At 37.7% G+C, this 15,029-nt stretch overlaps 1 protein-coding gene across 11 annotated transcripts in view; it reads right to left on the bottom strand.

The window, feature by feature from the left end:
* The window catches only part of ATRX (ATRX chromatin remodeler), a 251,968-nt gene that overhangs the window by 180,414 nt on the left and 56,525 nt on the right, over positions 1-15,029 (bottom strand). For 10 of the 11 annotated variants that reach the window (XM_067723503.1, XM_067723492.1, XM_067723495.1 and 7 more), the window contains one exon: positions 14,648-14,760. The exons of the other annotated variant lie outside the window; for it this stretch is intronic. In XM_067723503.1, the coding sequence (XP_067579604.1) occupies positions 14,648-14,760 (113 nt within the window). The remainder of the gene's footprint in view (positions 1-14,647; positions 14,761-15,029) is intronic. 11 annotated transcript variants of the gene reach the window in all.

The raw sequence follows: 15,029 nt of genomic DNA, 5'->3' as shown, positions 1-15,029 counted from the left end.
TGTTTTTTGCTTCTTGTGTTCTTTGGTTTCCTATTATGCACATGTTAACTTTTAAGAAATAAATGTTATTTTGAAAACCTTAAAAAAAAAAAGAAAACACCTTCGTAAGTAGCTTTTTTCCCATAATTGTCAAAATTTGGAAGCAACCAAGATATCCTTCAAAAGGTGAATTGGATAAACTGTGTTACATCCAATCAATGGAATAATATTCAGCTCTAAAAAGAAATGAGCTACCAAGCCATGAGAAGACATGAAGGAAGTTTAAATGTATTGTATATTACTATGTGAAAAAAGCCAATCTGAAAAGATTACATACTGTACGATTCCAACTATATGACGTTCTGGAAAAGACAAAACTACGGAGACAGAAAAAGATCAATGGTTGCCATGGATTTGGGGGCGGGGACAGGGGGAAGGATGGATAGATGGAACAGAGGATTTTTAGTGCACTTGAGACAGGAGGGAGGGTGGTAGGGCACAACCATTAAAAGAATGAGAGCCATTGAGGATACGACAAAAACTGGTTAGAACCAAGTAGGCCCAAGATGGTGGAAGATTCGACTTCCAGTAGACCTTGAGCCTTGTTATACACTCACTGTAATACATTAGCATGCTAAATGACACACCCACAAGGCACCATGACAGTTCCTAGGCTAATCATAAAAGGCCAAAAAGTAGGCAGTGACTCAATTCCTGGAAATCCCCGCCCCTTCCCCAAAATAGTTGGAATAAACCTCTTACTCATTAGCCTATGAAATTACCAAACCCATAAAAAATAAACACCCCCCACACCCCAGGGCCTCTCTACTTCTGAGGTGGCCCACACCTTATGGATTGTGTAGCTCCCAGGGCTGCTCTCTCACCTTCTGAGATGAACCGCATTCTGCCTACGGAACGTGTATCTCGCTCAATAAACCTACTTTCACTTCACTATGGCTCGCTCTTGAATTCTTTCCTGCACGAAGCCAGGGACCTTCACTTGGCAGCACATCCCAGGAACTCACCCAAGACCTGGAACATGACCATCCTCTTGCACCCCATTTTCCTGCAACATCTTTACAAAGGAAGAGGAAGAAGGTGGTCTTCTCTCCTTTCCCACTTTTCCTTTGATTGTAAAAATGTAGCCAACTTAGTTCTCAGGGCACAGCCCTCTTGCCTGCCTGCTTGTATACTTCACATGCATCTTACATTAATAAATCTACTTCTTGCCTGTCACTTTGCCTCTCGCTGAATTCCTTCTGTGCTGAGACATAAAAATCTGAGCTTCACTGAGTCCTGAGACCAGGTGTGCAGTTTCAGCTTGGGAGGGTTTGAGTCCCCTCCTAAGCCAGAGGTTGCACGTTCAAGTCCCATCTGAGGCACAACTGGGTTTTAGTCCCATCTGAGGTGGGACTGAGTTCAAGTCCCAATCTGAGGTGTACAGCTTCACAGTGAAACTAACCTGTGTGATACTATAATGATAGATAGATGTCATTACACATTTGTCAAAATCCCTAGAATGTACAACATCAAGAGTGAAATCCAATGCAAGCTATGGGTTTTAGATGATAATGACTTGTCACTCACTGTAGGTTCATCAACTGTAACAGATGTACAACTGTGGTTGTGGGGGAGGCTGTGCATGTGTGTGGACACATAATAGGAAATTTCTGTACGTTCCACTCAATTTTTCTGTGTACCTAAAACTGCTCTAAAGAATATAATTTATTTTTTTAAACTCTTAATAAAGGAAACTTCCACAGCAAGCTACAAAATACCCACAGGTAACATCATACTTAATGGTAAAAGACTGAATGCTTTTGCTCTAAGATCAGAATACGAGAAGGAAATCCTCTCCTGCCACTTCCATTTAACATTGTAATGGAGATTCTAGCCAGAGCAAGTAAGCAAGAGAAAAGAAATAAAAGGCAGCCAGACTGAAAAGGAAGAAGTAAAACTGTCTTTGGAGACATTATCTTGAATAGAGAAAGTCTCAAGAAATCCATTAAAATATTACAACTAGTAAATGAGTTCAGAAAGGTTGAAGGATGTGAGAACAATATACAGAAGTCAACTGTATTTCTGTACACTTGCAAAGAATGATCTGAAAATAAAACAATCCATTTATAATACCATCAAAAAGAATAAAATGCTTAGGAATAAATTTAACAAGAGAAGTTAAAAACTTATACTCTGAAAACTACAAAACATCATTGAAAGAAATTAAAGACTTAAATCAGTGGTAAAACACTGCATGGTCATGAAATAGAAGACAACATTAAGATGGCAATACTCCACAAATTGATCTACAATTTTTAAAAAAAGGCAATCCCTGTCAGAATCTCACTCGACTTCTTTGTAGAAATTGACAAGCTCATTCTAAAATTCATGTAGAATTAAAATGGACCCAGAATAGTCAAAACAACCTTCAAAAGGAAAAACAAAATAGGAAGACTCGCACTTCAAGATTCTAAAACTTAGTGTAAAACAACTATAATCAGTACAGTGTACTACAGGCAAAAGAACAGATATAAAAATCAGAAATGAAAGAAATGAAAGTTCAGAAATAAACCCATATATCTATGGTCAACTGATTTCCAACAGCATGCCAAGACCATTCAGAAGGGAGAGAATAATCTTTTCAACAAACAGTATGGCACAACTGTGTATCCACACGCAAAAAGTTAAGTTGGAGACCTGCCTTACACCACATACAAAAATTAACTCTAAATGCATCATTAAAAACCTAAACATAAGAGCCTAAACTATAAAACTCTTTCAAGAAAATATTGGGGTAAATCTTTGTGACCCCAGATTTAGAAATAGATCCTTAGACATGACACCATAAGTATGAGCAACAAGAATAAAAATAGATACGCTGGACTTTATCAAAACTAAAAACATTTGTGCTTCAAAGGACATCATCAAGAAAATTAAAGAAATACATACATATACACAACAGAATGCTATTCAGCCTTAAAAAGGAAGAAAATTTTGATACATGCTACAACACTGATTAACCTTGAAGACATTATGCCAAGTAAAATAAGCCAGACACAAAAGGACAAATACCGTATGACCCCACTTATATGAGGTTCCTAAAGTAGTCATATTCATAGAGAAAGAACGTAGAATAGTGGTTGCCAAGGACTGGGGGTAAAGGGCATTGGGAAGTTAGTGATTTTAATGGGTACAGAGTTTCAGGTAGAGAAGACGAAAAAGTTCTGGAGATGGATGGTAGTGATGGTTACACAACAGTGTGAATGTACTTAATGCCATAGAACTGTATACTTAAAATTGGTTAAAATAGTGAATTTTATATTGTGTAGTTTTATCATAATAAAAGTCTAGAATATATAAAGAATTCTTATAAATCAATGATAAAAAGACAAACACCCAATTAAAAATGAGCAACGGATCTAAATAGATAATTCTCTAAGGAATATATACAAACTACCAATAAGCACATGAAGAGATGCTCAACATCATTAACCATTAGGCAAAATGAAAACCAAAACCATAATAAGACACGACTTCACATGTACTACGATGGCTAAAATTAAAAAGTCAGATAACAACTACTGTTGGCAAGGATGCAGAGAAATCAGAATCCTCATACACTGCTGGGGGGAATGTGCAATGGTGTAGCCACTTTGGGAAACAGTTTGATATTTCCTCAAAGGATTTAACAGAGTTACCATATAACTCAGCAATTCCACTCCTAAGAGAAATGAAAATATATGGCCACACACAAACTTGTTCACAAATGTTATAGTAGCATTATTCATAATAGCCAAAAGGTAGAAACAAGATGTTATTGTCCATCAACAAACAAATGTGGTATATCCATATAAAGGAATGTTATTTGGTCATAAAAAGAAATGAAGTACTAATATGCACTACAACATAAATACACCTTAAACACATTATACTAAGTGAAAGAAGCCAGTCACAAAGAACCACATGTAATAGAATGCCATTCATAAGAAAGTCTGAAATAGGGAAATCTATAAAGACAAGGAAGTAGATTAGTGGTTGCTTAAGGCTGGGGGTAGGGGGTGATATCTAAAGAGTACAGAGTTTCATTTTCAAGTGATAATAACATTATAAAATTTACTGTGGTGACGGCTGCATGTATTTGTGAACATACTAAAAACTACTGAATTGTACACTTTAAACTGGTGAATTGTATTGTAAGTAAATTATATCTCAATAATGGTGTTAAAAGTTTTAGTAGTCATTAGGGAAATGCAAATTAAAACCACACTGAGATATCATTAGGTATCTATCAGAATGTCTAAATTTTTTTTAAAATAGTGGTAAAACCAAATGCTGGAGAGGATGCAGAGAAATTGATCCTTCATACATTGCTGTGAGAATATAAAATGGTATAGCCACTCTGGAAAACAATTTAGGAGTGTCCTTAAAAAAAAAAAAAAAACATGCAACCATCCTATGACACACCAACTGCACTCCTGGGTATTTATCCCAGAGAAATGAAAACTTATGTTGACACAAAAACCTGTACACTAATGTTTACCAGCAGCTTTATTTGTAACAGCCCAAATCTGGGATCATCCCAGATGTCCCTTAATGGGTAAATGGTTAAACTGTGGTACATCCATACCATAGAAAACTACACATTGCAATAAAAAGGAGAGAACTATTGACACATGCAACAACCTGGCTGAATCCCAAGGGAATTATGCTAAGTGAAAAAACCCAATCCCCAAATGTCATATACTATAGGATTCCATTTATAGAACATGTTTAAAATGAAAAACAATTTAGAAATGGAGGACAAATTAGTGATTTCCAGGTGTTAGGCACAGGTAGGAGTAGGGGTAGGGAGCTGAGCATGATTATAAAAGGGCAAGATAAGGAATCTGCATGTTGACTGTGGTGGTGGATACATGAATCAACTCAAGGTAATCAAACTGTATAGAACTTAACAAAAACACAAAAGTACAAGTAAAACTGAGGAAATCTAAATCAGATTGGTAGATATCAATAATGTGGTTAACTGACAATATGTTATACTTCTGTAGAATGTTGCTATTGTGAGAAACTGGGAAAAGTGTGTAAGAGCTGTGTGTGTGTTACAACTGCATATGAATCTACATCCATCTCAATAAAAATACCACTTTAGGGGAAAAACTCAGAAAACTAGGGGAGGGGAACTTCCTCAACTTGACAGAATATTTACAAAAATCTTATACAGTAACCATCATACTTAATGGTGAAAGAGCTGAACGCTTTCCTACTAACATCAGAAACACCAAGATGTCTGCTATCATCATTCTTCTTCAACATAATAATGGAAAATACAGAAAGTCCTACCCAGCATAATGAGGCAAGAAAAGGAATTAAAAGGCAAAGAGATGGAACGGAAGAAATAAACGTGACCCTATTTGCAGACAACCAGATTAGGTAGAAAATTCCAATAAATCTAAAAGATGAAAAAGAAGCTACCTAGAGCAAGTTCACAGGATACAAGGTCGACATAAAAAACATAAGTGAATTCCTGCAATGAACAATTGGAATCTGAAATTTAAAAACCAGGGAATTTAAAATAGCACCACAAAAATGAAGTAAGAAGGTAAAAATGTATCAAAGTACATGCAAGATTAGTATACAGCTAACTACAAAACACTGGGCCAACTGAGAGTTTCTATCAACATTTTTTTCTCTATCATTAAACATTCCTATTCTTTACATGTATTTGGTGGATAACTACACAGATTTATTGGGGAAAGGATCTGAAGAGCAAGTGTTCTGCACACTTTTTATTTTTCAATGTTTTCTATTCTCATTTTGGATAATTTCTATTAGACTATCATCAAATTTACTGACACTACTACAGCTATCTCTAATCTCCTGTTAAGTACAAACAATGATTTGTTATTCAGAAATTTATTTTTCAGTTCTAGAATTTCAAATTGGTTCTTTTTTACATTTTCTATGTTTGTACTGAGATTTCTTACCTGTCCATTCAACATAAATGTATTTGCTTTATTATACTAAAGCATAGTTGCAATAGCTGCTTTAATATTCTTGCTTGCTAATTTCAACATTTGAGACATATGTGGATTGTCTCTACTGCTTGCCTTTCCTTTTGAACATGAGTCACAATTTCCTCTTTTTATTTCAGATTGGGTACTGGACATTTTTAAAGATACAGTGAAAACACTGCATGCTGTTACAGTTGTTATTTTTGTTAATAGCGGATAGTCAGCTTACCTGAAATCAAACCCCAAAATATATACCCTCTAGTGTAAGCAGCTGAAAGCTTTATTCTGTTCTTTTAGCCCTAACTGGGCTACCTAGAATCTGGGCTGCACTTGTGAATCAACCAGATATGGCAAGAGTTTTTGCAGGTTCCAGAGCTCCCAAACTGTAGCTCTCTTCTAGGTGGGATCTCCCCTCTCATTTTACTAAACATACTGTGGTCTCCCTAAATTCCTTTATGCCTCATCAAGAATGCAGGTTTCCATTCAACTCTTTTAATTGAAAAATAATTAACTTAATATATTAGTTTTAGGTGCACAACATAGTGATTCAATATTTTATACGTTATAAAATGACCACCCCTACAAGTCTAGTTATCATCTGTCACCATACTAAGTTATTACAATATTGATAACTATTAATTTTTCTTTAAATGTTTGATAGAATTCACCTATGAAGCCAACTGCTCAACTTTTGTTTGTTGGAAGTTTTTTGATCACTAATTGAATTTCATTAGTAATCAGTCTGTTTAGATTTTGTATTTCTCCATGATTCAGTCTTGAAAATTGTAAGTTTCTAGGAATTTATCCACTTCTTCGATGTTGTCCAATTTGTTGGCACAATAGTCTCTTAGGATTCATTGCATTGATGTGGTTTAAGTTGTTACTTTTCCTCTTTCCTTTCTCATTTTATTTATTTGGACTCTCTTTTTTTCACAATGAGTCTGACTTAAGATTTTTCAATTTTGTTTACATTTTCAAAAAGAAAACTAGTTCGTAGTTTCATTGATCTTTTCTATTATTTTTTAGTCTCTATTTCATTTATTTCTGCCCTGATCTTTATGGTTTATTTCCTTCTACTAACTTTGGGTTTTGTTTGCTCTTCTTTTTCTAGCTCCTTTATATGTAAGAAAAGCATGATCCTCAAAAGGAAATCTATAAATTAGACTTCCTCAAAATTTAAAACTTTCACTCTGCAAAAGACCCTGTTAAGAGGAAGAAGACGAGCTATCAGGTGCATTATTTCCAATCTGACCTTTATTATTTCTTTCCTTTTACTAAGTCAGGACTTGTTCTGGTCTTCTTTTTCTAGTCCCTTTAAATGTAAAGCTACATTTTTTTTAATTTGAGATTTTTCTTTTTTCTTGAAGTTGGCCTGTATCACTATAATCTTCCCTCTTGGAACTGCTTTTGCTGCATCCCATAGATTCTGGAAAGTTGTGTTTCCATTTTCATGTGTCTCAAGGTATTTTTTAATTTCCTCTTTGATTTCTTCGTTGATGCATTGGTTTTGTAGCATTTTGTTTAGTACCCCTGCTTTCTTTTCGTTTCCTTTTGCATTGAATACCTTTTTCAATCCCTTCAGTATCAACTCTATTTGTCTTTAGATCTGAAGTGAGTCTCTTGTAGGCAGCATATAAATGGGTCTTGCTTTTTAATCCATTCAGCCATCTCTATTTTGATTGGAGCATTTAGTCAATTTATATTTAAAGTGGTTATTGATAAGGATTTACCTATTGCCATTTTGTTAATTATTTTCTGCTTGTTTTTATAGTTATTCTCTATTCCTTTCTTCTCTTGGTTTCTTCCCTTGTAGTTTTTTTTAAAATATTTTATTAATTTATTTTTTGGCTGCCTTCGGTCTTAGCTGCGGCGCACGGGCTTCTCTCTAGTTGTGGCGTGTGGGCTCTCTAGTTGCGGCACACAGGCTCAGTAGTTGCAGCACGCAGACTTAGCTGCCCCGTGGCATGTGGCATCTTAGTTCCCTGACCAGGGATCAAACCCACGTCCCCTGCGTTGGAAGGCAGATTCTTAAACACTGGACCACCAGGGAAGTCTCTTCCCTTGTAGTTTGATGATTTTCTTTATGTTTGGGCTCCTTTATTTTTTGTTTATCTATTGCAGGTTTTGGGTTTGCAGCTACCAGCAGGTTGATACGTGCGCACACATACACACACACACACTGATTTAATTTAGGCTGACAGTTGCTTAAGTTCAAATATATTCTGAAAGTACTACATTTTTACTACCCCCCCAACATTTTGTTTCTGACATGATATTTTACAACTTTATACTTTGTGTATCCCTTAGCTACTTATTGTAGTTATAGTTGATTTTACTACTTTTTGTCTTTTAACCTTCCTACTAGCTTTGTAAGTGGCTGATTTACTATATATTTACCTTTACCAGTGAGATTTTTTTCTTTCATATATTTTCTTATTTCTAACTATTGCCTTTTCTTTTCCACCTAAGAATACGTTTTAACATTTCTTGTAAGGCCATTTTAGTGGTGCTGAACTCCTTTAGGTTTTGCTTGTCTGGGAAACTCCATCTCTCCTTCAATTCTGAATGATAACCTTGCCAGGTAGAGTATTCTTGGTTGGAAGTTTTTTTACTTTCAGTACTTTAAATATATCATGCCACCCCCCCACTTCTGGCTTGCAGAGTTTCTGCTGAAAAATCAGCTAATAATTTTATGGGATTTTCCTTGTATATGATTAGTTGTTTTTCTCCTGCTGCCCATAAAATTCTCACTTTATCTTTTGCCATTTTACTTACATGTTTGGTGTGGATCTCCTTGGGTTCACCTTGTTTGGAACTCTGTGATTCTTGTACCTAGATGTCTGTTTCCTCTCCCAGACTAGGGAAGTTTTCAGACATTATTTCTTTAAGTAAATTTTTTGTCCCTTTCTCTCTCTCTTCTCCATCTGAGACCCCTACCCCTACTATGAGAATGTTAGTACTCCTGATGTCCCAGAGATCTCTTTTTTTTTTTTTTTTTTTTTGCAGTATGTGGGCCTCTCACTGTTGTGGCCTCTCCCGTTGTGGAACACAGGCTCTGGACGCACAGGCTCAGTGGCCATGGCTCACGGGCCCAGCCGCTCCGCGGCATGTGGGATCCTCCCAGACCGGGGCACAAACCCGCATCCCCTGCATTGGCAGGCAGACTCTCAACCACTGCGCCACCAGGGAAGCCCCCCAGAGATCCCTTAAACTCTCACTTTCTAAAATTCTTCTTTTTTTCTGTTCTGATTGGGTGGTTTCCACTATTCTGTCTTCCAAATCACTGATGTGTTCTACTGTATCAACTATAATTTCCTCTACTGTATTTTCCAATATTGTGTTCTTCAGTTCTGACTGTTTCTTTTTTATATTTTCTCTTTGCTGAAGTTCTCACTGTGTTCCTCCATTCTTCTACCTAGTTTGGTAAGCATCTTTATGACCATTTCTTTGAATTCTTTATCAGGTAAATTACTTATCTCCATTTCATTAAGATTTTTTTCTGCAGTTTTACCTTGTTCTTTCACTTGGAACATATTCCTCTGTCCCCATTTTGTTTGACTTTGTGTTTCTTTCTATACATCAGGCAAAACAGGTACCTCTCCCGGTCTTGAAGGCATAACCTCAGTTAAGAGCATCCCCTGTGTAGTCTGTGTGTGCCAGGCAGCTTTGGCAAGCCGGCTGGAGCCTAATAAGTCATGAGCCAGGGGGTCCTGGGGCACTGTATACTCAGGCTGCCTTGGTAGGACGCCTATAGCTTGTGTGGGCCAGAGGTATGCTGAGGTGGCCTTGGAAGGCCAGCTAGAGAACGTGGACTATGTTTCCACTTGCGCTATCAAGGTAAAGGAGGAACACAAAAAATGGTGCTCTCTAGCACCTTCAACACTGGAGATAGTTCCAGCAGTTCCCTGCCCATTTAGCAGACACTCTAGGGTTAGTAAGTGGATTTCCTGCATGTACAGTCTAGATCTCCTTTAAACCACTGTTTTTTCTCTGTGCCCCAGGGGAGGCAGGTCTGTACACAGGCCCCTTAGTGATATCCCTCGCCACGGCAGTACACCACACTGAAGTGGGGCTCCCTTCAATACTCTCTCTCTGTGTCTCCTACCAATCTCTATGTGGTCCTTGTATCATTTGTTGTGGAGAAGCTGTTTAATCAGACCTCAGTTCTTCTGCAAGAGGCATCACTCTTTACGTAGCTGTAAATTCGGTGTGTCTGTGGGGAGGGGTGAGATCAGGGTCTTCCTACACCACCACCTTGGACCAAATGCTGAGTTTTATGCTGGTTCAACCTTAGTCGCAAGAAGGCTATCAGAAGTAGTGGGGTTGCAAGCTCAAACAGCATATCCAGAAGGACAGAGCTATCCAAGTCTTAAATTCCACTGATGGAGCTAACTGGCACCTTTCCTAAGGAAAAAAGGCTTAACAATTGGGAATTCAGCCATTAATACTTCTTTCTTCCATGGGTTGACCCTACTCCAATTTGTGTCCGCTTTGTGTCACTGTTCAGTTTCCTCACATCATTGTGTTCAGTATTTTGGCCAGAATTAATAATTGGTATCTGTGAGAGATATCTGTTTATCCATAAAGAGCTACTCTGCCACTACCAGAAGCAGAACTCCCCAACTAACTACTGAATATAGAACTGTGACGCTATGATTTCATTCTAAAGACAAAAGGAACTTTAAACAAATATTTAACACTAGTTAGGTTTCTTTATTGTGATGATTTGGTTTGCAAATTTGAAACCACGTGGATACAATGAAGACTGATCAACTGAGTACATAAACTGAGGATAATGGGAGCCATCTTTCTGTTGCAGTAAGAAGTTAAAATACAAAAAGAGGAAGACTAGAATGATGTCTGTAGTCCAAAGTAAAATTAAAAGTATCAATATCAGTGCATGAAAACATAACACATATACTGGCTTTCTCTGCTAAAGGGCCTGGAAGCAGACATCCTGGCGGCAATGAGCACATCATACACCCAGATATTGCTTTCTAAATACCATATCCCTCTAAAAGGAATCAGAACTCCTTGGAGAAATAACTGATTCCATGGCTGGGGAAGGGACAGTGCAAAGTAAATAATGAACATCTTGTGAGAGCAGAAAGTAAGAAAGTGCTCAAGGTTGATGAAGACTTGTGAAAAGGTCTGCAGGAGCCATACAAAAGGGGTTCCCACTAGCCAATACTGGTACAATTTGGATATTAAAATAATGACAGTAAGAAAATGTTCATGGAAAAAGAAAAAAATTAGTATATACTAATATAAACAAATGAATACAGAGCATAGAAATGTAAACTTCTCCCTTATAGTAATATGCCAACTAAAACATAGGAGGAATGATAGATCAGAACATCATGATTTTGAACCCACCATAGTAACATATCATTGAGCCACAAGAATCGTGAATGGATGTGGTGTAGGCAGAATTTCTAGGAATGGTCCCCAAGATTTCATGATCCCGAATCTTCAGAACCTGTGAACGTGAGGAAATAACACTCCCATGGTTTTGCTATGTAAAATGGCACAGTTGACCTTAAAAATGGGAGCTCACTGGGAAGTGGTGAGAAGGAGGGGGTCTAGTCTAATCACATGAGACCTTTAAAGTAGAAAAATGACTCCAGCTCGTGCAGAAGGTGCAGAGAAGCAAAAGGATAAGTCAGAGAAATTCAAAGCATGAGGAAGACACATGTTTTTGATGTCTTTGTAGATGGCGGGGGCCATGTGAGAGGAAATTAAGGAGCTGAGAGGATCCTGGCCAATAGTCAGCAAGAAATGGGGACCTCAGGCCTACAACCACAATGAACTGAATTCTGCCAACAACCTGAATGAGCATGGAAATGGATTTTTCCACAGAGTCTCCAGAAAGGAACATAGTCTTACTGTCACTTTGACTTAGACCTTGTGATTCCCTTAGCAGAGCTCATCAAAATCCACCTAGACTCCAAACCTACAGAACTATGAGATAATAAATTTGGGTTGGGACTTCCCTGGTGGTGCAGTGGTTAAGAATCCACCTGCCAATGTGGAGGATGCAGGTTTGATCCCTGTTCCAGGAAGACCCCACATGCTGCAGAGCAACTAAGCCCATGTGCCACAACTACTCAACCTGCGCTCTAGAGTCCGCAAGCCACAACAACTGAGCCCACATGCCACAACTAGTGAAGTCCGCACACCTAGAGTCCTAGAGTCCGTGCTCCGCAACAAGGGAAGCCACTGCAATGAGAAGCCTGCACACCACAACGAAGAGTAGACCCCGCTTGCCACAACTGGAGAAAGCCCACGTGGAGCAACGAAGACCCAATGCAGCCATAAATAAATAAATAATCCGGGTTGTTTTAAGATGCCAAGTTTGTGGTAATTTGCAGTAAGAAACCATAAAAGCTCACTTCCGATGATGAAAAGACTACCTAAGGGGGCTTCCCTGGTGGCGCAGTGGTTGAGGGTCTGCCTGCCGATGCAGGGGACACGGGGTTTGTGACCCGGTCTGGGAGGATCCCACATGCCGCGGAGTGGCTGGGCCTGTGAGCCATGGCCGCTGAGCCTGCGCATCCGGAGCCTGTGCTCCGCCACGGGAGAGGCCACAGCAGTGAGAGGCCTGCGTGCCGGAAAAAAAAAAAAAAAAAAAAAAAAAAACCTAAGTTAATTTCAAAGTAATCTTCAACAAATTAGTTACAAAGGAATAAATCATACCTTTACAGTGGCTTAACCTAGAAAAACAACCATAACCAAGTAACCTAAGTTAACATCACCAATAAACGGGAAGATTACATCACGTACCTTGTGATATGATGTATGGACAAGAACATAATGCCACTTACATGGCAATCCTGCCAAAAATTAAAAATCCCAATCTAATTATAACTAATCAGACAAATCCACATTGAGGGACAACCACCAAAATAATATATCTGTACATTTGATAAATGTTATGGTTCCAGCTTGTTTCAGATATGAAAAGGCTAAAGACCAAATAACTATTTACAATGTGGCATCTTCAACTGGATCCTGGACTTGCGGGGCGAGAAGTTACCTATGAAAACACTGTTGGGGCAATTTATGAATTAAGACTACGGACTGTGGATTAGATAAAAGTACATATTTCATTTTATTCACCTATTTATCCCTCCCATTGTTATTTGTAACTTCCTGTATTTTGGTGTCACCATTTCGAATTATTTTCCTTCTCATTTAAGAAAACCCTTTACTATTTCCTCTAGTGTCGGTGTGCTGACATCAAGTTCTCACTTTTTATCTTTACTCCACCTTCACTTTTCAAAGATGTTTTCACTGAGAAAACTTTGACTCTGGCAATTATTTTCATTTCTCACTTTAAATAAATCATTTCTTCATCATCCAGCTTCTAAAATTCCTGTCGTCAAATGAGCTATCAGTGTTACTGTTGTTCAGAACATTCAACATTCAAAAAGCAAAGACATTTTTCCTCTGGCTGCTCCTAAGATTGTTCTCTTTGTTTTCGTTCTTTAGGAGTTTAATTATGATATTCATAGTTGTAGTTTTCTATTTATCCTGCGTGGGGTTCATAGTGTTTCATGAATCTACAGCTTGATGTCTTTCTTCACTTTTATAAAATGCTCAGCGAGGGACTTCTCTGGTGGTCCGCTGGTAAAGAACCCGCTTTACAATGCAGGGGATGCAGGTTCGATCCCTGGTAAGGGAGCTAAGATCCCACATGCCATGGGGCAACTAAGCCTGTGCGCCACAACTACTGAGCTTGCGCACCTCAACAAGAGAACCTGCGCACCTCAACAAGAGAGCCTGCATGCTGCAAACTACAGAGCCCTGGAGTCTGCGCGCCACAACTAGAGAAGAGAAAATCCTCACGCCACAGCTAGAAAGAAGCCTGAGCACCACAATGAAAGAGACGGCACACCACAACTAAGTCCCGACACAGCCAAAAATAAATAAAATAAATAAATAAATAAATCTTTAAACAAAAAAAAGAAAATGCTCAGTGAATATCTCATCAAATTCAGCTTCTGACCCATTCTCTCTTTTCTCCTTCTGGTACTCTAATTACACATATGGCTGAACTTTTCACTGTGATCTACCACTCTTCACCCTTTTTGTACATATTGTGTTTGTGTGCAAGTACGTGTGTGTGCGTGTGTGCGTGTGTGTGTGTATTCACCTCTTATATATGTGGCTACCCTTAAAAACCTCAAAACAAATGATGGTAATCATCATATATGATACAAGATACTTTTAAAAAGGAAAAATGGAGGTAGAGAGGAGATGTTGTTTTTTATTAAAAACAAATTTATGTACCAAATCTACTCAAAGAAGTTATCAAACAATATAAAAATGTAACTCGTAATACATGCATAACTTCTAGGATAATATATTTCTGTACTATTCCTACAACTTCTAATACTATCTATTTTAAACAGATAACCTCATCACCCACCTCTATAAAGCATTTCTATTACACACAAAACCCTAAGTATATGCTTCTCTAAGCACCTATAACCATAAAACCTTATACTTTTTACTTATCTGAATTAAAATCTCAAGTATCAGATATTATCTAACTACTAGATACACAGGGGCTATTAAAGACTTTAATAACTGCACCTGCTCAAAAATAAATGGAAAATAGACTAGAAGATGTTACACATCCTTTTTCAATTTACCTGTGCTTTGGTTCATCACAAGTCTTGGAGGAGAACTTGTTTCTTCAGATTCTTCTGATGAGTGTGCCAGAAAGTCATGAAGCTTCTGCACCAATGTATTCAACTTGCTTTCACTGTCAAAATAAAAATTTTAAGAATATCCTAACTTACCAGGTCATATATTAAATTAAATATAAAGTTTAACAAACTGAAAATATATCTACACTGTAAGTGGTCTGAAAGAATGCATACTTAAAATAAGAAAGAAAATGAATTTTCTTTATTTCACTGAGGATATGAAAACATGAGTAACAAAATCTACCTGTACACTTATCTACAATCAAAGTATAATTCAAGGACTGTGATAAACCATAATGGAAAAGAATATGAAAAAGAATGTATA

Source organism: Pseudorca crassidens, chromosome X (genome assembly GCF_039906515.1).
Source record: "Pseudorca crassidens isolate mPseCra1 chromosome X, mPseCra1.hap1, whole genome shotgun sequence".
NCBI classification, from domain to species: Eukaryota; Metazoa; Chordata; class Mammalia; order Artiodactyla; family Delphinidae; genus Pseudorca; species Pseudorca crassidens.
The sequence above is the reverse complement of the archived record's forward strand: the minus strand, read 5'-3'. Positions and strand labels throughout refer to the sequence as shown.